The sequence below is a fragment of the Microtus pennsylvanicus genome, chromosome 11 (assembly GCF_037038515.1).
Source record: "Microtus pennsylvanicus isolate mMicPen1 chromosome 11, mMicPen1.hap1, whole genome shotgun sequence".
Classification (NCBI taxonomy): domain Eukaryota; kingdom Metazoa; phylum Chordata; class Mammalia; order Rodentia; family Cricetidae; genus Microtus; species Microtus pennsylvanicus.
Genome location: NC_134589.1, coordinates 53,083,573 through 53,111,242, shown reverse-complemented (window position 1 = coordinate 53,111,242; position 27,670 = coordinate 53,083,573). Strand labels below are relative to the sequence as shown.

Here is a 27,670-nt window from a genome sequence, read left to right as displayed (position 1 = left end):
AAGAGAGGAAGGTGTCCGGCGGGCGCCCGGAAAAAGCATCAGTCGGGGTACCCCAGGGTTCCAAGCTGACTGCAGTCGGGTCAGCGCATGGGCTAAGCGGCACCCCTCCCCCACTGCAGGTGAGCCGCACAGCCGCGGCTCCCACCCCCTGAAGCTCCCGGGTGACGTCAGGCCTCAGGACCGCGCTCCCGCCCCGCCCCTGCAGGCGGCTCCGGGGGCCGGCGAGTCCTCTGTGGCAGCCGGTCCCCGCTGCGGGACCCGGTGGCTGCGGCGAGCTGACGGGCCGCAGGACGCTCGAGTGGGTTGCAGCGGCGTCCTGACGCTACAGCGAGACGCGATCAGTGGGAGACGAGGGCTTCTGCTGTGACACACCTGCCCCACCGTCCCCGTCCCCCCCACCCCCAGCCCCGACTAGCGTAGCGCGCACAGCCCAGCAGGGTCGGCGCTCGCCGCCTCGCGGGATCGCCCGGCTCTCAGTTAGTCTCAGCTGTCCATCTCCCTCCAAGCTAGCCAATCGCCCGCCACTGCCCCGGCCGCACCTCCCGGCGTCCCTGACAGGCATGAGGGCCAGCCTATGAGATGGGGAGCCTGTGGGCCTAGGTCGGGAGCGGGAGCCAATGAGCATCATTCCAGGTGGGTGGAGGGAGCCGGACTTGGGAAGGTAGCTTCGTTCGGGTTGCTAACGTCTTTCCTGGGAGATGGGCGCGCAAACCGACCAGTGGGTCTGGGGGCGGCGGTGATGGGCGTGGAGCTGGCCCAATGAGGGTGGGAGTGGGTGGGGCAGGCGCGAGCGGCAGTGCTAAAGGAGCCCGGCGGAGGCAGCGGTGGGTTTGGAACTAAGACGCTGGATCTGTGGTCGCTGCTGGGGACGTGCGCTGGCGCCACCATCTTCGGCTGAAGGTGAGAGGTGCGGTTGCCTGGGTCCGAGTGAGGTGGCCCCGGGAACGGGGACGGCCGTGAGGTCGTCCGGGAGGAAAGGAACCCGGGCTGAGGGACCAAGCGACTCTGGAGCACAGGGACGGAACCCAAGCGGGAGCTGGGAAAGGCAGACTGGGCTGTGGAGAGCGGACCTTGTGGAGGTGACGGGACCCCAGTGTATGGAGATGGAGAGACCATCTGGAAGGATAGGAAATGAGGTCCTGGAGAGTGAGACCCCTGCAGAGATCAGGACTGGGGTGTGCTTGGGGGCGCTCCTTGGAAGGGATGAGGATGGAGATCTGGGGGTGGGAATGTGGAGACCAACTCCTTGGTTGCATTGGAGCCCTGGAAGCGTGGGGTTGGGAGGTGAGTGCCCGAGTTGGAGGCCGGAGGCTACCGGCGTGTCTGCCCTCTTGGGAGAGGACTGAGTCCTGGGGTGTGATCTCGGTGCTAGGGGCGCGAGAAGGAAGGGCCCCTGGGTGGGTTGCATGGTGGGTTAGGCCGAGTTAGGCTTCCCTGGGCGCGACTGAGGGGTTCTCCGAGGATTCAGAAGGCGGACCCTGGATCTGTGAGATTAAGGGACCGGTGTGCTGAAGCGCTGCGTGGTCTGAGGAGCGTGCGGCGGGTGAGGGGCTCCAGAGCTGTGCTCGGGGAAGTAGGGCGGGAGTTAAAAGGCATGCCACGCTTGCTGGGGACCGTGGAGGACTAAGAGGTGGACGCCGGGCGAGGCCTGGGCCGTTGGGGGGAACGAGGCGGGAAATGTGGCCCGGGCGCGTTGTAGCGGAGCGGCCGGGGGTTGGTTGGGGGGAGGGAGGGTCAGCCCTCGCCTCTGGATCGCTTTATTGTGTAAGTGATCTGGTAATGGCTCTCCGGAGACTCTCTGCCTGGCCTTCTGCAGTTGGGGGGTCACACCCTGATCCCATAAAATCGAAATGGAATTGGGTCGGAGGGAAGTTGAAGCTGTGGAGTCCTTGGCATTGGCGGGGCTTTGTGGGCCTGTGGTGGGCGGATGCGGCCCAGGGACCCGAGAGGCCCCCACACAGGCCTGCTTAGGAACTGGGGCCTTAGGGAGGAGGTGGCCACTCGGCGGGTCTGACCCGAGCTCGTGAGGTTTGGGTAACGGGGTCTCTAGCTACGACCGTTATCTCTTGTTTCTTGGGGCCTCTGCAGCTCTCTTCAAGATCACTGCGGTGGATGGAAGGGGGTGGGGTGGGGTGGGGTGGGGTAGGGAAAAGCAGGCGGGGTAGATCCAGACTGCGGATGGAACAAAGACTGCTGTTTTTGCTGAATAAAATAATACTAAATGTAATACTTTGGCTATGCTGAGATTTGATTTTGTTTTTTTAAACATTTGAAACTAAGGATGCTTTGGATGAGGTTTAATTATTCCTGATAGTATCTGACTCTGGAAAACTTTATAATCTATTCATTGTTTCATGTCCCTCATCAATCTGCCTCGGTTAACTATTCTTGGAGCCCCGATGCTTTTGATGTTTAAGTATGTATGCCCTGTCTGTCTCCGGTTCTGAAAAAGTGGCCATTTTATGTTTCTCCTTACTTCTGCATCTTAAATTGCGTTCTTCCCATCCTTATCGGCAGAAAGCATACGCTGCAATTGTGTGATACAGCACAAGCTTTTGCAGCCTCAGGATGTGACCTGTGAGTGCTTGGCTATGTATTTGGGCTCCTTAGGGAAGTCACCACAATGAAGAGGCTGGGTCGAGAGGGAGATGGGGGACAATCTGAAGGGCATCGGGGTAGGGTGAATGACCAACCATATGCTTCAGCGTTGGATATACATTTTTATCACATATGAGGAATTCAAATCCCTGGTTTAAGACCCAAGTTGGAAGTATTTTATTCATTGGGAGCCAGAGCAGGGCTTCACAGCCATACAGCCGTCTTGCCTTTTGTGTCTGTGATTGTTTGGTTAAGTAGAATTTTGATAAATTAAGAGACGCGTGCAGCCGCATAGTGCCAGTGACCCCAGTAGTAGATAGTGTTACACAGATAGGGTCAGCTCTCGTTTGGGTCATCTGTGTCTGAAGCATCTTCTAGGGTGGCTACCTGGCCTCATTTTATTTGTTCTGCTGTATTCAGTCTGATCATAAAATCGAATCGTTTTCCTCTGCCCACAACTACCTTGGGTGTTGGGAAGCAGCTGAGAATTTTGCTAGGCGGCGTTTCATTGGAAGTAACAAAATGAGCAGGGTGGATGCCTCAGGGGTAGTTGTCTGCCACCAGTGCCAGGGATGGGAACTTTGACTCTGTAGGAGGCAAATTGATATATACACTGATAAATGATTTAATTGTCATTAGACAGCTACTTCAGGTGACAGATACACCTCCAAATTCTCTCCATGCCTGTCTACTACAGAGGCACCTTTTTATCCCCCCTTTCTCTTAAATGTAGGCATTTTCCTTCAGAATGTAAAGTCTATGGCAGATTGTGCTAATGTGCTCGTGACTGAACCTATAATCTTTAACCCATTATTGGTAGGCAGGATTCTTTAATTTGGTAACAAGTTATATGAAATGCCACATATCCTTCAAAGTTTCTTTCCTGTCCACTCCACTTGGATCTCTGTAGCCTGGTCTCTGGGCTTAAGACTTCCTCTGCTACTTGTGACCTCTGCTGTGTGACCTTGGGCCTGTTGTCCAGTCTCAGAATTCTTTGGATTCTTCGTTTGTGAAATGGAGTTTATTCATGGAAGCTACCTTGTACCCCTCTCGTGAGTATTAAGGCCTTGATGTGTGTAACTCTTTAGAATGGTGCCTGGATGTAGTGAGGGATGCATAACAAGATGATTTGTTATAAAAATTGTGGCATTTGCCTTTCAGCAAGGCAAAATATTTGCAAGTAATACATGTTAAATTCGAGTTTTAAATCAGATCTAACACCAAATGAGCAACGGAGTGAAAAAGTACAGTATACTCAGCAAGCACACGTGAGGGGTTAAACTAGCTAAAACATCTTTACTGGCCTCACAGTAAACGCTTGTGAGTTAAACAGCCCGAGGAGCCCCTCCTACCTGCCAAGTGAGCCCTGTGGTGCAGTGCTAGGTAGGTCGAGGAGACTGCCAGAAGGGCAGTGCGGAGGCTGAGGAGAAGGAAGGATTGAATTGCTAGATTGACCTGAAAAGCAAGTGTGAAAGGGTAGCATTTGGGTCAGGAGGGAAGGGTTTGGTTGTGGGAAGAGGAAGTGAATTTTAAGGATGGGGGCCATTTATGGAAGGTATATCTGGATTCTCTGTTATGTCCCGGGGACCAGGCTAACTGACCAGTGCCACACAGCAAGGGACAGGTAGCCACCCCCACAGGGTTTAGTGGTAGGAAAATCTGGAAGTGCTAAAAATAAAAGTATTTTGTAATCTGCTGCTCAACCAAAGACTTAGAATTGACTTCATTTAAAAAAAAAATAGATGAAGTTGGGCATGGTGGCACACACCTATAATCCTAGCGACAGAAGCAGAACCGTTAGGAGTTCAAAACCAGCCTCATGTACATACTAGCTTTTAAGGCAACTGCCTGGGGCTCAAAACCCAAAAAGGTGTGTGTGTTATCTTTTCCCCAGAAAGTTGGAAGCATGTGGTGATTGCAATTTCATGATCCACTAGTTTTTTTTACATTAAATTAACATTTCTGCTTCTTAAACACGTACCAATAAATTTTAAATGTCCCCATTTGATGATGTAACGAAAAATTACACAATTTGCTTTTTCTAGACCTGCTATAGAAATGACTTGCCAAGTTACTCCCATTTATAGCTGCCTACCAAATTTGAGATTGTTTCTACACCCACGGTAAATTAATGTATGCAGACCTACAGACAGCAGGATACTTTCCAAAGTGCCATATACTCACTTAACCAACGAAGAATAAAACAAACTCATTTTGTTATAATTGTATTTTTTATAGAGTTCGTGCTTCCGAAACGTGGAGTTTATGGCTTATTATGTGCCCTCAGATTCTCCTGAGATGACCCCCACACTTCTTACCACTGTGCAGCCTAAACTGGAAAATGTGTTAATAACTCTCTGAGCCCACTTCTCACCATACTTCTGATTGTATGTGGGCCCACAAATAGTTTTCATATTGCCCTCTCTCTTGTATTTGCCTAAGAAGCAAAGTTAGGTTGAAGTTATAAAATAGGGTAGCACGTTGTTTGTAGATGAGAGAGAGCTATGGAAGAGTGATTGTCAAAAGTGGTCCAGGACCAATGGCATTGTTAGCAGCTGATAGACACACAGAGTCTTGGGCTGGAGAGATGGCTTAGCAGTTAAGAGCGCTTGTTTTTGCAGAGGACCTGGGTTCGATTTCTAGCACCCACATGGTGGCTCACAACCATCTATAACTCTAGTTCCAAGAGATCTGACACCCTCTTCTGGCCTCCATGGATGCCAAGTTTGCATGTGATACACATACATACATGCAGGTAAAATACTTGTACATGTAAAATAGTTTTTTTTAAAGAGATGGGGTAGCTAGGTGTAGGGATGTATGCCTTTAATTCCAGTACTCAGGAGGCTGTAGCAGGTGGATCTCTGTGAGTTTGAGGCTAGTCCGGTCTACCGAGTGAGTTCCAGGATAGTCAAGACTACATAGTGAGACCCTGTCTCAAAAAACAAACAAAAAAGCCGGGCGACGGTGGCGCACGCCTTTAATCCCAGCACTCGGGAGGCAGAGGCAGGCGGATCTCTGTGAGTTCGAGACCAGCCTGGTCTACAGAACTAGTTCCAGGACAGGCTCCAAAGTCACAGAGAAACCCTGTCTTGAAAAACCAAAAAAAAAAACCAAAAAAACAAAAAACAAAACGAAAGAAAGAAAGAAAGAAAAAAAGAAAAGAAAGAAAGGAAACATGGGTGGATACAGAATTTAAACTTCACCTCAGACTTACTGAATAAGAAACTCAGGGCATGGGGTCCAGCAATCTGTGTGTTAATAGCCTTCCTTGTGCCGCCTGTGCACAGTACAGTTTGGGACCCGCTGCTTCAGAGCATAGGTTTCGAATGCAGTACATATAACGGATCCTTCTGAAGGTCTGGCTGTAATAAACTTCTCAGGGGTTAGCGAGCTAGCACCCGTGCCTGCTGTCAGCAGTGTGTCTTTGAGGGTGTAGACAGCCCTTTGAGAATCTGAAGAAAGGCATCGGTGGTCTCCTTAGGATAATGCAGGGACGTACACATTAAATGCACTACACGGTTTATACCATTTCAGGGAGTTCACGGAACTTGAGCTATATTTATAGACTCAAAGTTAATGACCTATTTACAACTTTGGATGGCCTTATGATTTTTTTTCCATACAACCTACAAAGGATATTTTATATTGATCCTCTCACCTACCAAGAGTCCCTAATATATCTGGTGAGCTGAGGTAAGGGGAGAACTCAAAGAGATTTGATAGACTAAGAGTCAGTACTTGGTTTCTTGGGTTGGTTTGGATGAAGTCTTAGAAATGTCCTGTGACGTTTGGAATAACTTGGACTTTGGAGTAATAGCAAGAAGTGTTTGATGTATGGTATCAGATTCTAGAAAGGTGCTGTCAGGAGGGAATGAGAAGTGACATCAGAAAGGTACATGATGTCCAGAAGGCTAATTGCCCAGATATAGGAGTGGTGCCTCACCCTGACATGCCTGGAGGTTTGCTAGCTTCATTTGTACCAATCATCAGTGAGCACGAAATAAACCAGCTATATTTTGAGCTCTGACTATTGTAGCAGTCACAGGACAGACCTTTCCTCAATGTGGCTTAAGTTACTAATGAGTCTTCTGTACTGCTTAGATCACTGCTGTAATATTAGGTTTGCTTTGGGGCCACACATTGTTAGTGGAAGACATGGTGTTGTCTTATAAAACTTCCTGAGGAGACAGCTCAAACCTCTACCCCAGACAGAGAGCCCATGACAGACCAAAGACAGGTACCACCAGAGTTGGTGGACCAGTGAGTTCTGTTGGGGTTACTTAGAGGACTGTGGGCGAAGGGTTACTTACAGGAGGAGAAATTACTCAAAGCCAGATACATCCTCAAAGCCCACCCTACCCAGCACGGGTGACAGCTCACAAAGCTGGGAGCCTGGAGCACACTGCACCCCGGCAGGCAGCTCAGCAGGTTGAAGAGTGTCCTTTTCCCGTGTCTCAGTTGGGCTAAGCCTCTTCCAGGCAGTTCAGCTGGCTGCTGCGGCTGGTCTGCACTAGAGCATCTTGTCCCTCAGCTGTGTGAGGGTCTTCTTTATAGCTTGGCTCTGCTGCATCTGAGGGGGACTCTGGCAGGGAGGGGCCTAGTGGATCTGGTCAGTTTCGGGGACGTCCTGGAGCTTAAGGGGCTTCCTGCAGGTTGGAAACTTCCACAACACGTGGACACTGGTGAGAGGAGGTGAGGGCGGTGGGAGCAGTTGTGCATACGATGGAGACTGAATAGGTGCCACCACATACTCGAAAGGCTTGCTTGAAGCCAAGTTGTAATTGTCTTCTGTGGTCACCTAACAGATTAAAGGGTCATAGTGAGGCTATAGGGAGATTCCTTGAGTCTTGTTTGAAGGTGGACTGGAAGGCATAATTTAGCTCTCATTCATTCATGCAGTCTCACTGTGTGTCTGTCTCTCTCTTCCCGCTTTTGTGCTCTGGAGTGGAAACCGAGGGCCGTGTGTGTGTGTGTGCCAGTCAAATGCACCACCATGGAGCTACACTCTGGACCCGATTACACTCTCTGGCAATCATGTGTCTTTGTAGCTATGGCCTGTGGTCACAGGAATTCCCAGTGCCACTCCGTGGCCTTTATTCTGTGTCTTTGTTTTAATTTCCCTTTTGTGCCTTCATAACTCTCTGCTTAGTCTGTGGGGAGGGGGAAAGAGGAGAGAGAGAGGAAGAAAGGTCACACTGAAGCGCTGTTGTTTGCCTCTGCAGACCTTGAATGGTCGTCAGACAGCCAGAGTCATGATTAGTGGTTACCCCTGAAGTTTACCTTGGAAAATGGGGTAGTGTGGCTGTGGGGAGGGATACTCAGCTCTTCCACTGTATGGTTTATGTTTATCAAGGGTTTTGCTTTACGCTTCTTAGAAAGTCAAACTAGTAAATTACTTTATATTTCATGAGCAGCTAATTTTGCCCTTCTCTTCTAGAGTCAATTACTTTTGGATCCTTCTGTTTACAATGGCCCAGAGAACTGGACTGGAGGATCCGGAGCGGTATCTCTTTGTGGACAGGGCTGTCATTTACAACCCTGCCACTCAAGCTGATTGGACAGCTAAGAAGCTGGTGTGGATCCCATCGGAACGCCATGGTTTTGAGGCAGCTAGTATCAAAGAGGAGCGGGGCGATGAAGTTATGGTGGAGCTGGCAGAGAACGGCAAGAAAGCAATGGTCAACAAAGATGACATCCAGAAGATGAACCCACCGAAGTTCTCTAAGGTGGAGGACATGGCGGAATTGACGTGCTTGAATGAGGCATCTGTCTTACACAATCTGAAGGATCGCTACTATTCAGGACTGATCTACGTGAGTATTCCTCCTCAATAACCCTGGGAGGGCTACCTGGGAGGTTGGGTAATTTACATTATACACATTGCTGTAGCCACTTGAATAGAGGTTCCAACACCCGTTTGACATCATGTTTCTGTTAAAGATGAGAAGAATTTTTGCTTAAACCGTTCCTCATTTTCTTCACATTTTAATGGTGCTAAGTTTAAGTGATTGGGCCTATGATTAGAACGATGGGACTGTGTTTGAAGATATTCAGAGTGCTGCTCCGGAGGGCAGCGTGTGAGGGAGAACGTGGCAAAGAGACCAGAAATTTAATAATTGAGAGTTCATTTACAAGAGGAACCAAACAAGAAAGAGCAGAGAAACAAGGGGCCCAGGGTCCGAGGTTTCGATGGGGCGCAAGCGCAGCTTCGTTGGAGAAAGGGAAGTAGGGAGGATGAATGTTGAGGCTCTTAAGAGGAAGCAGTTGGGGTGAGATTGAGGCTGTGGTTGGCATTTGTGTTGCAGTCACTGATTGTGTCTTTGTGTAGAAGTTACTGAACATCCTTCTGGATAAGGCAGAGGAAGACTGTTAGGCACTACAAAGAACCTAGAATGGGCTGGATGTCCCGCTCCATGCCAGTGATCCCAGCACTTGGCGGGGTTCAGGCAGGAAGATTTCCATGAGTTAGAGCCTAGCCTTAGCTAAAGAGTGAGAACCTGGAGAGATGATGACTCAAGGGTGAAGAGTACTGTCTGCTCTTCTAGAAGACCCAGTTTGAGTCCCAGCACCCACATGGCAGTTCACAACCAGCTCTAACCCCAGTTTCAGGGGATCTGATGCCCTCTTATGGTCTCCTTGGCACCAGGCATACAAGTGGTACACAGCCATACATGCAGGCAAAACACCTTTACACATTAAAAAAAAAAATGGCAACAAAACAAATCGAGAATGACAAAATAGGTTTGAAGAGGTGACAGCAGGTGGCAGTGACTGAAGGTCTGGATGAGACTAGGACCAATTTAGAAGGAAGAGACACAGAAAAGGTGACAGAGTAATGACCTCAAATTGGGAAAAGGTGGTTGAATTTTATATTAAAAAAATGCTGCTTGAAGCTCACAAGTAATTCAAAACTCAGTCAGTTGGAACCAGTGTTCCCAAGGAACCAATTGCATTTAAGTAATATTACCAAGCACATACTGTTGTCTAGGTGTAGCTCAGTGCCCTGTATTTGTGAGATGTCCCAGTAAGGAAATGAAACAGGGTTATAAACTAGGCTAGGAACAGAATGGGCACCCCAGTGGCTCAGTGAAGGGCTCTTTGGCAACGTAGCATTTGGAGTCTGGATGATTAAGGGAATCAAAATGGGTAATTTTTGAGCCCCTTCTGCCTCCTCTTCCGTTTCCTCTGTGAGGTAGGATACAGAAAAAGCGAGGAAGAGGCAGCCTGCAGGACTGGGAAAGGACATGCCTTGAAAAAGGGGAGGAAAAGAGGACAACCCAGGAATAGTGGTGAGAATCCAGCAGAGATGGAGGAACAGTGCCCTTTTCCTAGCCGTGGGATTTAGCTGAAGGCCTGTGAGGGGTGGGCAATTTGTATCTCTGTTACTAGCCCTTTAAGAATGCAGCTTGGTGATCACCTTAGAGTCAGACTGAGGAAGAATTAAGATCTGGGCTGGAGGGCCGGAGATTGTCTTAGTCACTGTTCTGCTGCTGCGAGGACATACTGTGACCAAAGCAATTCTTACAAAAAGAAAGACAATTGGGGGCTTGCTTACAGTTTTAGAGAGTTGGTCCATGATCATGGTGGGAACCAGATAGGCATGATGCTGGAGCAGTAGCTGAGAGCTTTACATACTAATCCACAGGCAGAAGGCAGAGAGAGAGAGAGAGAAGGACAAAGAGAGACACGGGGGTGGGGGGGTGGGGGGATGACTGGAGTGGGCTTTTGAAACCTCCAACAAGGCCACACCTTCTAATCCTTCCCAAACTGTTCCACTCCTTGGTGACTAAGCATTCAATATATGAATGTATGGGGCCATTCCCATTCAAACCACAGTGATGAAGGGCTGTGATTTTAATATCACTAAGGGACAAAGTTCGTGAGACTGAAGGAATCTTAGGATGTTGTAGCCAGATGCTAATGTGGACTTTGGAGATTTGAGAACTCATCTGTTGTGGATTGAAGCCTGGTGCGTGACTTAGGCAGGACTGGAAAGGTAGAAAGCACAACTAAGAAGTACTGGAGGGCCTGGGAAGATAGCGTCTCATGCTAAGAACTGCTCACACAGCATGAGGATCAAAGATGGATTCCAGAACCCACAGGAAAGCTCAGGACAGTGGCACAAGCTCATGGTCCCAGTGCTGGGGAGGTGAAGATGAGGATCTTGCTGGCCACCCATCCAAGCCTAGTTGGGGAGCTATAAGTCCCAGTAAAAGATCCTGTCTCAGAAAATAAATATTGCTAAATGGTGACTGTGCACGCCATTAACCCCAGCACTAGGGGTGGGAATGGGAGGTGGGGCAGAGGCAGCAGGATCTCAATGAGTTTGAGGCCAGCCTGGACTACAAAGTGAGTTCCAGGACAGTCAGCTAAACAGAGAAGCCCTTTCTTGAAAAACAACAACAAAAATAAGTACCACTGCCTTGGGGAACAACATCTGAGTGTGTGAACACACATGCATGCACACCCCTGCACACACACACACACACACACACACACACACACACTATAAAGACATCAGTGTGGAAAGATCCAGGCTGTCTCTATAGGAAGCTTTACCTTAATTCCATCCATCGGTGGACACTATAGATAGCTGCAAGGATATTGCATTGGTACCAGGGAAAGAATAAAAAAAAAGACAGCTGAGGGGACGACTTAGTGAGTAAAGTGCTTGATGTCCTCAGCACTCACATAGAAAGCTGGGTGTGATAGTCCATGCCTGGCTCAGCATTCAAAGGCAGGGCTGGGAGGATGGGATTGGCTTGCCAGCCAGCCAGTCTAGCCAATCAGTGAGTAGGATCCATGAGAAACCCTGCCTCAAAAAAATTGAGCATGTTGTGTTGTACATACATGCATGCACGCAAAATGTTCATACACATGAATAAAAGAAATCTAAAAGAAAAATAAAATAAATTGAGAACAATAGAGGAGGATACCTGATGTCGACCTCCGGCCTTGGCACAGGCACACAAGTGCATATGCATGCATGAAAATCTGTAAACATCACTCATGGTAATTCCAAGCCTTTCCAGCTGTTTATGTGTACTTTGTTTCCTTCAACCTAACTTGAATTTCAGTGATTTCTGAGTTTCTTTCCAAATCATGGCTTCAGGCCTGTACAGGACAATGTAAGTTTTTTCTTAAAGCATTGAGTTCATAGCAGGGGTTAGGGAGGATGGAGAAAGATTCTCACCCAGAATTCTTCTTGCAGCAGTTGGCAGTGGGGTTGGGATGTCTGCTGCCCTGCCCTTGTTGTACTCGTTTGGAATTAACTGGGGAGTTGAAACTGGCAGTTGAGGTGCCATGGTAGAGACAGATAGGCTGTGCTTTGACCGTGTTGTGTGGGTAAGATAAAACAGCTTCCTCAGGCAGGCTTGGCTGCTGGTAGGTTTAGTGTGCTCTCTTCTTTGGGCTTATTCTCCCTGGTAGCCAAATTCTCAGATCACTAATTTTCATCTTCCCTCCTACAAAAACCACTAAACCTGTAAAGATCTCTTCAATCCTGCTTCAGCTCACCTCACAGACTTGAGACATAGTGTTTTGTTACTCGGTTTTAAGTATTTTCTAATTTCTGTTGACTTCTTCAGTCTTTGGAACATTAAAGGTGTGATTTTAACATTTCCAAGGTTGTTGTTTTTTGTTTATTAACCCCCTTTTTTTTTGTTTGCTTTGTTATATCTCTGGTATCCTTGAGGCAGGTAGCCCTTTGATGGTCTGGAGCTTGTTAGATAGATCAGGCTGGTCTCAGATTTGCGGTTCTCCTGCCTCTGCTTCCAGAGTGCTTGGACTACAGGCTGGGGTTTTGATTGTTGTTTTGTTTTTCCAATTATTCATGTGTGTGTTATATGTACATGTTCATGTGTGTGCGCATGCATGTGTGTGACTGAAGGCTAGATGTCAACATTACGTATCTTTCTCAATCACTTTTTACCTTGTTCTTTTTTTTTTTTTTTTGGTTTTTCGAGACAGGGTTTCTCTGTGGTTTTTAAGAATATTTATTTTTGCCGGGCGGTTGTGGCGCACGCCTTTAATCCCAGCACTCGGGAGGCAGAGACAGGCGTATCTCTGTGAATTCGAGGCCAGCCTGGTCTACAAGAGCTAATTCCAGGACAGGCTCCAAAGCCACAGAGAAACCCTGTCTCGAAAAACCAAAAAAAAAAAAAAATATTTTTATTTTATATGTACGTGAGTTTTGTTTGTATGTATGTGTGCTGTGTGCATGCCTGCCTACCTGCCTGTGGAGGCTAGAAGAGTCGTGTAATTGTGAGCAGCTGTGTGGGTGCTGGAAACTGAACCCAGATCCTCTGCTCCATCTTTCCAGCCCCCATTTACCATATTTTTTGAGGCAGAATCACTCACTAAACCTGGAGCTCATCAACATGTCCAGACTGGCTAGTCAGTGACCCTAGGGGTCTGTCTGCCGGTCCCCAGCGCCGGGACTGAAGATGCATCCTACTGTCCCCCACTTTTTTCCTGAGTGTGTTAGGGTCCAAACTCATGCTTCTATGGCAAGCACTTTACCGACTGAGCTGTCCCCTCAGCCCAGATTTTGTGTTTGAAGACAGCGTTTTTTGTTGACCAGGTTAGCCTCAAACTCACTGTGTAGCAAAAGCCAATCTAGAACTCCTGATCCTGCTGCTCCACACCCCAAGTCCTGGGATTACAGGCGTGCGCCACCACGCGGCGTGCGCCACCACGCGGCGTGCGCCACCACGCGGCGTGCGCCACCACGCGGCGTGCGCCACCACGCGGCGTGCGCCACCACGCGGCGTGCGCCACCACGCGGCGTGCGCCACCACGCGGCGTGCGCCACCACGCGGCGTGCGCCACCACGCGGCGTGCGCCACCACGCGGCGTGCGCCACCACGCGGCGTGCGCCACCACGCGGCGTGCGCCACCACGCGGCGTGCGCCACCACGCGGCGTGCGCCACCACGCGGCGTGCGCCACCACGCGGCGTGCGCCACCACGCGGCGTGCGCCACCACGCGGCGTGCGCCACCACGCTTAGTGAGTCTTAGTTATCTTTTTACTTTTGATTTTTTTAAAAAGGTATCACAAAACAAAGATAATATTCATATATCAATCTATATTTTTGTGTTTATTTATTTGTTTTGAGACTGGGGTCTCACCATGTAGCCCTGGCTGTCCTGGAACTCACTATGTAGACCAGGGTGGTCTCAAACTCTGAGAGATCAACCTGCCTGTGTCTCCCGAGTGCTGGGGTTAAAGGTGTGCACCACCATGACTGGCTAGATTCTTATTTTTATTGAAAATTCTTTTCTGTGAATATACTCTTAGTTTGAGGAGTGTTCTATATGTTTATAAAGATTGTATAGTCTATTACCGTTGGTTATACAGTCTATAAATGGCCGCTGGATAGAGCTTTAATTGCACTGTTTAAACTTCTGTAGTCTGAGGCTAGGGAGGCAGTTCCATCAGTAAGTGCTCGCCACACAAGTATGAGGACCTGAGTTCAGCCTCCAGAACCCACGTAAAAAAGCCAGGCATGCTGGCACATATAGATCCCTGGGGCTTGCCGACCAGCCAGCCTGGCCTGCTTTCTGGGCTCCAGGCCAGTGAGAGACCCAGCCTCAAACAAACAAATAAATAACCATGTAGACAGTGGCTGAGGAACACCGGAGCTTGTCCTCTGGCGCCCCGAGATTTGTGCACCTGCAAACACAAAACTTCCGAAGTCTACTATTCATCTGTTTGTCAGTTATGAGCGAGATCCCCCATGTGTTTATTAACTTAGAGTGCGCACCTGTAAACAATAGAGCTTGGTTTTGCCTGGTTTTATGTTGTCATGTAACTGAGTCTCATGCAGTGTCTGTGGTTTTTGTTTGCGTGGCATTCCATTTTGAAGACGGAGCCAACTGTTCTGTGCTGATGCAGCTCAGTAGTTTTCCTAGTGTGGTCTGGTCAGGGAGGGTTCCTTAAATCCTGTACAGGGGGACTGAGAGGTCAGAACCCCTTTCCTCATCACGATGTCATTTCCCTTCACACTGACATCTGTAAGGTCCAAAAGCAGCAATGCCCAGAGCGCATGGCACTCTTCTCAAGGTGGTGACTGTGGGCTGTGTTCATGGTGGTTTTGTTCTCCACTGAGCCTTGTGGGTAGTTCAAAAGCGAATCCAGTTCTACTTGAGAATGTCCTTGACAGAGCAGAAAAGATTATTGATTTTATTAACTCTCAACCCTTGAGAATACATCTTTTTAATATCCGGGGCGAAGCACTGAGTGCGCATTAGCACCTCTGCTGTGTAGGGGCATGTCGTGGCTGCCTGAGCAGCGTGTGTGTTGTAATCTGAATTATAAGCTAAACTTGCTGCAGACTGAGAGCTAAATTGTGGTTGCTTACGCAGAGGGTACTTGGCGGACATTTTCTTGAAAATAAAGTGAAGCTGTCACTTGAAAGACAAAAAGCTGCTGGTATTCTGTTGTCAGTAGTAGAGTCTGAGGGTTTTGTAATTGTTCTTGTTTTGTTGAGACAGTTTCCTCTTTCCCAACCAAGTGAGTCTGATTGCCTTCATGTGCTCAGTCAACACAACGTAATCACAGTAATTAAACACAGAAACAGATATGGAACTGAGCCATGATCCTCCTGCCTCAACCTCTTTAGTGGTGGGATTACAGGTACGCCCCACCACATCTGCTGGTTAAAATTTGGATATCTTTGTGAATATTAGAATTGGAGGAGATGTCTGTATCTACCATTGTGAACCTAACAGCTTGTCAAGACTTAAAAATCACCCCATGTGATAATAATGAAATATATATATACACACACACACACATACATTTATATATATTACCACACATATATAGCATACACTCATATACACATTATGTGTGTATTGTTTTGTTTTGTTGGAAACAGCTTTGGAGCCTATCCTGGAACTTGCTCTGTAGACCAGGCTGGCCTTGAACTCAGAGAGATTCGCGCGTCTCTCCCTCCTGAGTGCTGGGATTAAAGGAGTGTGCCACCACCTCTGGTGTGTGTATTATATTTATTGCTGCAGTACTGGGGATTAAACACAATCTTGTTCATGCTAGGCAAGTACTCTACCATTGATCATTTGCCCCTCTTCCTCCTCACTAATTTTTTTTCCTGTCACATAGTAAAATGATATATAGTGAAAGACTTGTATGATCAAACAGGTCATTATTTTCTAGATAAAGTCTGTGTGATATTATAAAATCCTGCATGGTGAAGATTCAACGATAAGATAAACCAATGGGTTTTAATATAATAGTCCAAGCTTTTTGATAAGGTTACAGATAATACATCGCATTTATTTTTTAAAGACAATTCTCATTATGTAGCCATAGCTGGCCTTGAACTCACAGAGATCTGCCTGCCCTGCCTCCTGAGTGCTGGGATCAAATGTGTCTAGTTGTAAGAAACTGTCATTTGTTCAGCTGATAGTTTCAAAGGAATAACCTCAGTTATCTAAAAAGATTGTTAAAGGGGTTAGGGTTTTAGCTCATTAGTGGAGTACTTTCTTAGCAAGCACAAGGTCCTGGGTTCTGGACCCAGCTCTGGGAAATATTAAAAAATAAAAACTAGCACCAGCAAGATGACTTACCTGGTGAAGACACTTGTTATTCAAGCCTGGCAATGTGAGTTGGGTCCCTAGAGCTCATGTCGGGGTGGAAGAAGAGAGCTGGGAACCACAGGGTTGACCTTTGACCTTCGCCAAAGCAATGTGGCCTGACACACAGTAATAAGAAAGAAAAATAAAAAGGAGGTTAAATTATTCCTCTTTGCCGGCCAAGTACATGTGCAAGTCTGATTTCCTTCATGTCTTTCAGCAAAACAACATATCACAGGAGATTAAACATAGAGATAGATGTGAAATTGAGCTGTATTCTGTTAAGCCATACAATAAAAACTGTTAAATATTGAAAATGTGCCCTTCTTATTTTGTTTTGGAAAGCAAAAAGTTGTTTGTTTGTTTTAAATAAGATATTTATGTCTGGCAGTGGTGGTGCACGCCTTTAATCCCAGCATTTGGGAGGCAGGTGGATCCCTGTTAGTTTGAGGCCAGCCTGGTTTACAGAGTTCCAGGACAGCCAGGGCTACATAGAAAACTCTGCCTTAAAAACTGCTAAATGAATAAATGAATGAATAAATAAATAAATAAATGTTATTTATATTAACACATGATATCTTTGTTTTAAAATAAATTACATTTTAAAAACTACATGTATACTCTATAATATACTTACTATAATATATACATATAGAATATACGGAATATATAGCATGTCTAATACATACATGCTCTATTAATAATTTCTTATGTAAAAAAGGCGCTAAAATAAAGTTTGAGTGGTTCATAGAATTATTGGAAGTACTCTTTCATTGTAAAGGCTTTTGTTTGTTTTTTGACATAAGCTGTTACTGTGTAGTCCAGGCTGGGCTCTAACTCAGACACCCCTCCTGTTTCAGCCTCTTAAGATCTGGGCTTACACCTGCATGAACCTCCACAGCCTGTCTTTTAATACTATAAGATTTTTGACCTACCGTCGTTATCTACTGAGCTATTTTTCCATGTTCCCCTTTCTAGTGGGTACCAGCATGAACCTTAATAACTTTAATAATTGGCCTTGCTTGTGTGCCTAACTGTTCATGGAGTGGAGGATTCCTGGGTTATGGTAGGATATACATATCTTTCTCTCATATATAGGTAATGCTCTATTTAGTCAGAGCTCTCGCTGGAAACAGACTAGGTCCTTAGAGAATCTAGTCACTGGACGGCTAACAGATGCGTGTGTGCTGTTTATAAAACATGGAGGGGTCACCCAGTGTCTTAGTGCCAGCCACCCCAGAACCTTGTTCCGTCTGCCATCTAAGGGGACACCCTTACCAGGCTCATGACAAGCTGCCTGACAGAACTGTGGGAACATAGGGATCAGATAGTTCATGAAAATTGTGCGCCACCACTACCTGGCTGATTTTTCTCCCTTTAAAATCTGCTTTTCTGTCAGTTACTATGAGAAATTTTCGACTTTTAGTCCTGTCAACATTTGTTCATACATTGTTATCATGTGGTAGGGATGTAGAAATCTTAACTTTTGAGTGAATCATCATGGAGGGGTCTGTTTTAGTGACATTGCTTGTTAATTTCATTTCAACATTAGTACTCTGTATGTGTGTTTATGTATTCATGTATGTATGATGTATGTATGTCTGTCTGCTGGTGAAGGCCAGAGGAAGGTACAAGGTGCACTCTGTCACTCTCTCCATCTGTTTCCTGTCACACAAGGTGTCTTACTGAGACTGCAGCCAGGCTGACAGCCAGCAGGCATGTGTGTGTGCATGTGTGTGGAAGCCAGCTGTCTGTACCCCAGCAGTGTTGGGGTACAGGGCGATCGGTCATACACATCTGCCTCTTTCCTTGAGTTCTGGGGATCTGAATCAGGTCCTTGTGCTCTTACCTGCCAATCCATCGCCCCAGTCCTCATACTCCCAAGATTCCTTGTTCTCCAATCTTTGAGCATCTATTTGTTCTTACACTGAAGGTATGTCGTCTATAAACTATTCAGAGTTGTGATTTTTGGCCAACATCTGACAATATTCTGTCTTCTTTTTTTTTCTTTCTTTTTTCTTTTTTTTGGAGACAGGGTTTCTCTGTAACTTTGGATTCTGTCCTGGAACTTGTTCTGTAGACCAGGCTGGCCTCGAGACATGGTCTTCCTATGTAGCCCAGGCAGGCCCTGCATCTCAAGGGAATGGCTGTTGTGCATCATTGCCCCTGATTTCCTGAGTCTGGCCATTGACCAATCTTTATTTCTTTATTTTAGGATGGGAATTCATAATTTATTGAGTTAAGAATTAGGAATTGATCAACAGATTTTAACAAGAATGAGGAATCAAAGTAACCTGGGCAGGCTACATACAATAGGCTACTTAGTAACAGTCTGACAATATCTTTAAAGTAAAATATTTCATTTATACATGGAATATAGTATAATGACTAATATGTATAGTTTAATCTACTTTCTAACTTGTTCTCTGTGTGTGTGTGTTTGTGTATGTGTGCACACGCGCGTGCGCATTTGTACATATGTGGATGTTTGAAGACTGCTTTGGAAGATTGGTCTCCTCCCAGGGATCAAACTTAATCTTGCTGGCAAACACCTTTACATGCAGAGCCATCTTGCTTCCCTTCATCTTGTTATTTGAGATAGGTAGATAGGTCCTCTTGCCAGCTCCTGGGACTCACTAATTAAGTTAGAATGGTTGGCCAGCAAGCTCCAGGGATCCTTGTCTCTGCCTCTCCAGGGCTAGAATCACCTCAGAATGCCCTTAATAAAAGGCAAAGGATTCTTATTATTATTGTTATTATTATTATTATTATTACAAGCATGCTTTTTGGCTTTTTATGTGACTGTTGGGGCTTGACCACATGGCCTAGTGCTTACAGGACGAACATTCTATTGTTTCCCTGTCTTTTATGCCCCCTCCCCTTTCTTCCCCTGTACACCTCCCCCACCCATGAAAAAAGGAGTTTTTATTGTTTTATTTTTTTCACATCTCACACTGGGGGGAGGGGAAGAGACTTCTTTTCTATGTGTGTGTTTTGCCTGCATGTGAATATGTGCTCAGTGTGTGCCTGGTGCCCATGGAGACCAGAAGAAGGCATTGGATCCCCTGGAACTAGAGTTCCAGATGGTTGTGAGCCACCCAGGGGGTGCTGGGAGCTGAACCCCAGTCCTCTGCAGGAGCAGCCAGTGGTCTTAACTGCTGAACCAGTTCTCATTGTGCTTTTTGCTGTTCACCTTAGTTTTCTTTTTAGTTATGCATCCTTCCTTGTGTTCTTGGCCTACTAAAGAATGATGTGACACATGATCTCAGCCAAAGGCTGAGAAATGATTTAACCAGTGGAGTTCTTACTGAGGCATAGATAATGAAGGGGCCCGAGGGCCCTTTGGAGCTGCATTCTTTCCTCACAGCTTCCCTTCTTGTTGGTTATTTTAACTTTCTGTATTTTAAAAATCCACAAAACACTACTTTCTAATAGTCAATATCTATTACTTTTTTCTGTTTATTCTTTCTTTTGATTTTCATTCTTTAAAATACTTCTTAGTTTGTTGTTGTTGTTTTGATTTTTAAAAGGTTTTTTGAAGCAGTCTCCCTGTCTAGCATATACTCAAATGCTGAAATTACAGATTGTGGCTCCACTTACACTTTTTTTTTTTTGGAAAGGGGTGTGTGTGTGTGTGTGTGTGTGTGTGTGTGTGTTTGTAAAGATGGCTCAATGGCTAAGAGCAATTGTTGCTCTATTGTGAGTGCCGGAGTTTGGATGTGAGTTCACAAATGCCTCTAACCCCACCTCCACGGGTGATGACCTACCTATTCTGGCCTCTGTGGGCACCTACGCCCATACACACATATGCACCACAGAGATACACATGTGAAAATGAATCAGTGTTTTATTAAACCCATATGAGTGACAAATATTTACAGTGTATACGAGCATTATCCCACAGCAATCTCTTAATTAGTTAGACAAGATAACAGTACTGGCTAATAAAGTATGCTCTAAGGTGACGGCACGATGGCTCAGTAGGCAGACGTCCTTGCTACCATCCTAATGGTTTGATCCCTGGGACCCACATGGTGGAAGGAGAGAGCCACCTTTTGAATGTTGGCACTAACTGCCACATATGTGCTGTGACACACCTTCCCGTCCAGTGTCAAAAAAATCAAAACAAAACTTTAATGCCTGTGCTGGCTAGTTTTATATCAACTTGATACAAGCTAGAATTATCTGAAAGGAGGGAACCTCAATTAAGAAAATGCCTCCGTAAGATCTGGCTGTTGAGCTTATCTTAATTAGTGATTGATGGGCGAGGGCAGGGCCATCGTTGGACTGGCGGTCCTGGGTTCTGTAAGAAAGCAGGCTGAGCAAGCCATTAAGCAGCATGCTCCATGCCTCTGCATCAGCTCCGACCTCATTCCCAGCCCTTCTTGAGTTCCTGTTTCGACTTCCTTCAGTGACGGGGTACGATGTGGAAGTAAAGCCAAATAAACCCTTTCCTCTCCAACTTTTGGTCATGTCTCATCACAGCAATAGTGACCCTACCTAGGACAGTGGGGTCCATGGGGGAGATTTCAGTTCTTTGGGACCCATGGCTATAATGGGTGGATAACTGGGGGAGGGCTCAAAGTGTCTCTTTAGCATTTCCTTTCTTGCCATGGAGGCTCCAGGAGCACAAGTTGCTGAGCTCTTTTCCATTCACCGTATATATTTACCTCACAGAAAGAGTTGTTCAAGTTTGTGTTTTGATTTTGGCTGTTTGTTTGTTTGTTTGTTTGTGTAAGACAGGACCTCTCTACGTAGCCCTGTCTGTCCTTGAACTCACTTTGTGGAACAGACTGGACCTCTAATTCACAGAGATTCCCCTGCCTCTGCCTCCTGAGTGCTGTGATTAAAAGTGTTCATCGCCATGCCTGACTTGTTTGTATTTTATTATCGTTAAAAAAAAGTTTTGCCAGGTGAACACTTTTGATACCAGCAGCAGATGGATCTCTGTGAGTTTTGAGGCCAGCCTGGTCTACAGTGCAAGTTCCAAAACAGCAAAAGAAACCCTCTCTCCCAAAAAAACAAAACAAAACAAAACAAAAAAACCAGAAGTGGATCTCACCACACCTTGTTGCCTTGTATGCTTGTTTTCCCTCCCCCCAGCAATGCTGGCTAATAATTAGTCACCTTCCTTTGTCATCCACATTCGTTTGCTCTCTATGTATTATTTTTATTAGTTTTAGCTATTTAATTTCTTCATGTATTATTTTCCTTATGATCGGTATTTTTATAAGAAGAGTGCGTCAGTCAATGTGGCTGTTTTATCCCCAGTTTCCATTCTGTCTCTGACTTTGAGATGGTTTATTAACTCTACTTGTTGCTGTGACTTTGGGGAAGAGGGACTTACTTGGCTCACAGTTTGAGGGTATACGCCTCTCAAGACAGAAGCATGGGGGTAGGAGCGAGGCAGTGTGCTTGCATTAAGGAAGCAGAGACAGATGAATACTTGTCCTTTTACTCTCGTTCAGGACTCAGCCCAGGGGATGGTTCCAGCCACAGCAGGGAGGGTCACCTTCACAGATGTGTCCAAAAGTGTGTCTCCAGGGTGACTCAAAAGCCAGACAAAATTAGCGTTGTAGGGTCTCCCTGTGGAGCTCAGACTGGCCTGAAATAATTCTTGGCTGTCCTCCTGCCTCAGCCTCCTGAGTACTGGGGTGTGCCCCACGTACCTTCCGCGATGATGTTTTTTACTTTCTGCAGTGTGAGTTTTAGTCTTCGGCTCCTGGTTCTTTTCCTTTGAGTTTCTGGTTCAGATAGAGACTGTTACAGCACATTCTATTGAAGATGTAAATCCACCCCCAAGGTTCTCATGTGGCTTATTTGTTTTATTTCTTTTATATATAAATTTATTTATCTATATTTATTAAACTTCTTTCTGTAAATCCTCTGATCATCTTTTCCTTACTGTGTAGGGCATTCTTGTTTGTCCAGATGTCTTTGCTTTTTGCTACAGTGGTTGTAGATGGCATAGGTGAATTGCCCCCATCCCCTCCCCCCACAGCTATCTTCTGAGAGCTACAGTCAGGGTGGAGGATGACCCCGGTCCACTCCCTGTTCCTGACAGACTGTTGTGTCTCTGCTTCCTGGCGTTAGCACCTGCTTCCATTTCCTGTAGCCCTCTGATCCTCTGAGGCAATGCATACGCTAAGCCCTGCTTTCTTAAACACTGGCCTGCCACTTAAAAGACATTTCCGGTAGGCATACAGGGAGGATGGCACTCTGGGCAGTGATCAGAGAGATGGTCAGCATAACACAATATAAACATTCTATACAACTGCCAAGTTTTGTGTGTGCAGATACTTTTGTATGTCTCTCTTAGGTAAGATGTGCAGTTGTGTTATTGCATACACTTGTCCCTCAGGTCGTCTCAGTTCTTCAGGATTTTCCTGTGTCTCTGGCAATTCAATATGGCTCAGTAAGCATCCTGCTTGGCTCATCTGCTGTCCCACAGCCTCAACTCTGAAATGGGAATATGATATCTTTCCCGCAAAGCACGCAGTCTTTCTCTTGTCAATTACCAATCCAGTCTCTCAAGCTTAAAACTGTTCCTGCTTGACTTGTGCCTTCAACACTCGTCCCTGTGACTTTCTCGGTGTGTCTGGGAAGCCTGTGTCCAGCTTCTCTGTGACTTACTTCTCTCTGGGCTGTTGCTCTTTCTCTCTTCTAGGCTGTGCTGCTGTGCCAATACTGTCCAGCAGCCTCCTCTTTCTGCCGGTTTCCTTCCTCCTGTTCCTTTGATCGCTGTTCCAGATGGCTGCCAGATTTGTGCTTTGTCTAAAGTGCTTTCCTCCAGGACTCTTTGCTCCTGAGCTCTGACTCCTACCTCATCGTCTCTGGCGTACAGTGCGGCTCTAGACTTTCCTCTCATTCCACTGTACGAGCCTTTTTCAGCCTTGCAGGTCGTCTCTGTCTCTGTAATAGTCTTAACCTTCCACTGTTTTAACAGGACTTCTTTATCCCCCTGTGGACCTAACAGCTCTGATGGAACAGCAACCCCAAGCCCACCTGGGGCTGTTGTGTCTAGTTCGCAGGTCTGCACAGGATGCTGCAGCGGCTCTTGGTGCCTGTCTTTGCTGGGGGTTCTGGCTAGAGCTCTCTGCATCCCTCCTAATACACATGCTTACCTTTCTCTTCCCTGTTTCGCTGCCTCATGGTGTGACTGGCTTGTTTATGTTTGTGCCTGCTGTTTTTACACTTAGGATGTATGCATCTCGAAGATGCTTAATATCTTGTGAACATATTCAAATACTTAAAAAAGTTTATTTAAACTTGCAGACCCATGTGTCTGGCGAAGACAGAAGAGATGAGTTTATATGGAAAAAACCAAACAGTATTTGAGTTAATTTCCAGGTACTCAGGGTTAGTGCTTTAATAAGATTTCTGTGTAGCCATTTGTTACATGGGTCTTAGTCAAGCATGGGATGCTAATGATTATTTAATGCTTTCTTTTCGATGACTTAATTCATATTTGTGAGACTTACTCATCTTTGTAATCCTTGTCCTCAGAAAACGGCCTAAGACATGTTGGACTTGGTTCTGATTAAATGTGTCCTCATTACAGTTTGTTGCTGTGCAGAATATCACTCTTAATTTGTGTGTTTTAACCTTGAGGGGTTTTTGTTTGTTCCCATTCTATAATTATGTACCCCTTAAAAATGTGAAGTATAGAAGCCATAGTGTCTTGATAGGCTATGACCTAACTTTTGAGTGAAAAGATATGTTTAAAGATTCATTGATGTATGGCTATGACATATTATAATATATAATGTAAATATATTAACAACTGAGATTGTCTTCCTTTGTTTCACCCCTAATAAAATATTTTTAAAATTAAGTATTTTGTAACAGACTCATTAAAAACAATGATATTTCCATACGTGCATATTTTGTGTACTTAGTCAAATATATCTGTCTCAAACATTTGTCATATTCATAATCAATTTCTCCCAGCTTTTTGGAATATATTATTTATAGCTATTATAAAGTCACCCCATAGTGCAGTTGGGAGGGCAACAAGCCATGGATCCAGCCAGCCTCAGACAAACGAGGCGCAGGTCCCCATCTCATCGGGTCAGATGCAAGGCATTAGTCAAAAGGTCAGCCAGCGACCTCCAGGCAGGCTCCATCTCTGACATGCCTGCAGGAGTGCCCCAGGGAGAGCTGTGAAGAATGTGACAGAGATGCTTCTGGTCACTTGAATCATCTTGGCAAGCTTTGCTCTTGTTTTAGCATTAATGGCTGCAGCATTCAAGCTAGAGTGGTCTCTAGAGAGCTTTTTGCAGCAATTGCCAGAGGTTCCAGCCCGTACGGGCACAGCTGTTCATTATGGTCTATCGTCCTCCATCCCGGGGCAACTGGCACTACAGCTCCAGCCAACATGCCCATCTTCCAGACACCCCATCTTCTTTAAAGTGTTTATTTTTATCTTATGTGTTTGAGTGTTTGGACTGCATGTTGTGTGTGTGTGCGCCATGTGCATGCCTGGTGCTGTGGAGGTCAGAAGAGGGGGTTGGATCCCCTGGAACTGGAGTTCCAGATGATTGTGAGCTGTTATGTAGGTACTGAGAAAGTTTCTTTCTCCAAGAGCAGCGAGTACTCTGAACCACTTAGTCATCTCTCTAGTGCTTTAGCATCTCCTTGGTGGTTATTTGGTCTAGCCAAATAAAAGGTCTGCCTTATATGCAGCCGGATGTTCATTCCAAATGCCACAGTCCTGCAGAGGCCTGGCACATCTGGACGCTGGCCTCCCTCTCTTTGCTTTTCTAAGAGTGAGTTTTATAGAATATTCTTAGAAGTCAGTCTGTGAAAAGATTAAAAACCAAACCATAAGTGTCCAGCATGTCATTTACTCTTTTTTGAAATGTATATTGTTTTTCTAAATGTTTTATTTTATGTGTGAATATTTTGTCTGCTTGTATATATGTACACCACATGCGGGCCTGTTGCCTGAGGAAGTCAGAGAGGGTATCAGATCCTCTAGTACTAGAGTTATAGTTGGTTGTGAGCCACCGTGTGGATACTTGGAATTGAACCCAGGTCCTCTGCAAGAGCAGCCAGTGTTCTCAAGCGCTGAGCCAGCTCTCCAGCCGCATTGTCATTTCTGAATGGTGACTACTGTACCATGTTTCCTGGGGTCTTCTAAACCTTCATAAAACTTCATAAAAGTTGTTGAGGAGTATTTGGATTATGGTGGCGACGCATACCATACTAGAAACACAAATTTAATGCTTATCTCATTCTAAAGTAATAGACCCATAAAAAGTTAATATCAGGCCAGGTGTGGTGATGCACACCTTTAATCCCAGCATTTGGGAGAGGCAGCAGGTAGATCTCTGAGTTTGAGGCCAACCTGGTCTATAAAGTAAATTCTAAGGCAACTATGACTGTTACAGAGAAATCCTGTCTCAAAAAAAAAAATAAAAAGTTAACATCAGCTATTTTTTGGTGAAAAATATTTTTCAAAACCAAAATAGTTGTAATGTAAAAACTTGGGTTTTTTGGTAAGTCTCTTTCATGTCTTAACAAAAGAGTTGGAGTATTGTGTCTGCTTCTGTATCCGGTTTGTTGTGAAGTTACTTGAAGGAAATCCTGCTTTATGCAGGTGTTTGAGGAAAAGGAATATTAGGGGGTATGCAGTGGTTTAGAACACTTGTTGCTCTTCCAGAGGACCTGGGTTCAATTCTGAGCATCCATCTGATTGCTCACAACCATCTTAATCTCTAGTTCCAAGAGATCCATGCCCTCTTCTGACCTCCATGGCCACCAGACATGCACATGGGGCATATGCAAATTGCAGGCAAAACACTCATACACATAAACTTAAATAAATCTACAAAGAATTGGAAAAAAAGGGAATATTTACTCACTTTTCAAATAAGTTGGGAATATTCTTCCTTGACCTTTATATCGGAACTTAGCAAATGGTATTTTCTTCAAGAAAATAACTTGGGATCGAAACAACAGCATTAACAAGCTTTTCTTAACTTGTGTTTGCCTGAGAGCGTAAATGAGAAAAGAAAAGGCTGATGATATGTCTTTGAACTCTGATGAAGTCATGAGCCATGGCATATTCATTTTGCAGACAAGGTAATTCACAGAACAGCACCCTAAGTAAATGCTGTGTTAAAACTCCTTGGAGTTTGTAGGGAATTGTCCTGGTGAGATGACTTGATTTGGAGGTAGATAAGTTGCTGGAAGAACAAAGATCTCTTGTTTAAATCACTATGTTGTTTCTGGCTTATGGTTGGATCTGACTAATAATTACAGATTCTGTTTGTTTGTTTTGCCTTTCTGTTCCTTAACTCTGTATTTATTTTTTATTCTAGACTTACTCTGGACTCTTCTGTGTAGTCATAAATCCTTACAAGAACCTTCCAATTTACTCTGAGAATATTATTGAAATGTATAGAGGGAAGAAGCGTCACGAGATGCCGCCACACATCTATGCCATATCAGAGTCTGCTTACAGATGCATGCTTCAAGGTAAATGGAAACACGAGAATAAGAAATACTTTGAATTTGGTAGATAATCATTTTTAATGTCTTAATCTGACCTGTAAAAGGTTTTAATTTTCCTTTTAAAATTAAAAATGGACTAGGCATGGTGGTACTGAGGAGGCAGAGGCAGGTGCATCTGTGAGTTTGAAGCCAGCCCTGTCCACATAGCAAGCTCCAGGTCAGCTAAGTCAATCAATAAATGAAATATTTATTGTTGAAAAGTTATTAATGTTTAAGATTAAAATAGATGAGGCTACTTACCATAGGAAGCTAAAATACGGTTACTGCTTCATAGCAATACTTTTTCTAATATTAAAAACCATCAAGTTTTTGATAATATATTTGATCTCTACCGCAAACTAGTACAAGTACTACTCCATTGTGTTAGGCTTTAAAACCAACAGGAAAGGACTGGGGAGGGTGTGGTACAATAGTAGAACGTTTGCTTGGCATGGGTGAAGCTCAGGGTTCAGTCCATCCCTAGCACTGCAAAATAATATGAAAGAATATGAAATATAAACCAGCTAAGCCTGCAGTGTGGGCCTATGGTTCCAGCTGCAGAGGAAGAGCATATGTTTTAAACGATCTGCCTGGGTAATTTAGTGAGACACTGTTTCAGAATAAAAATATGGGCTGGCGGTGTAACTCAGGGTGGCAGGCTGCTTGTCTAGCATGTACAAGGCCCTGGGTTCAATCTGTAGTACTGATAAATACATGTAAAACCAACAAGAATAATAGGATGGTAGCTACATCATTGAGCGAGGGGAATTATAAAATCTTACTGTAGTTTAGATGCACATAAAGAGACAACAAAAAGTCTTAACATGTGTTGATTGCTTTTGATTTTGCATATTGGAAGGGTTTTTTCCTTCCCTCAAAAGTCTGACCATATAGAGTACCTCATGAGTAGTACTCATGGAAGTGGGAGAGTGCCCCCTTAACCAAGGCCTTGGCCCCTTGCAGTTGCAGTGGTTGC

At 45.4% G+C, this 27,670-nt stretch overlaps 1 protein-coding gene across 4 annotated transcripts in view; it reads left to right on the top strand.

Annotated features, from left to right (window-relative positions):
• The first annotated feature begins 626 nt into the window (after window positions 1-626).
• Myh10 (myosin heavy chain 10) overlaps window positions 627-27,670 on the top strand; it is a 139,167-nt gene continuing 112,123 nt past the window's right edge. For 3 of the 4 annotated variants that reach the window (XM_075992102.1, XM_075992101.1, XM_075992099.1), the window contains exons 1-3: window positions 627-900; window positions 8,039-8,414; window positions 26,523-26,679. In XM_075992102.1, coding sequence (XP_075848217.1) covers window positions 8,070-8,414; window positions 26,523-26,679 — 502 coding nt within the window. In that variant the 5' untranslated portion in view covers window positions 627-900; window positions 8,039-8,069. The remainder of the gene's footprint in view (window positions 901-8,038; window positions 8,415-26,522; window positions 26,680-27,670) is intronic. The other variant, XM_075992100.1, reaches the window with a different exon arrangement.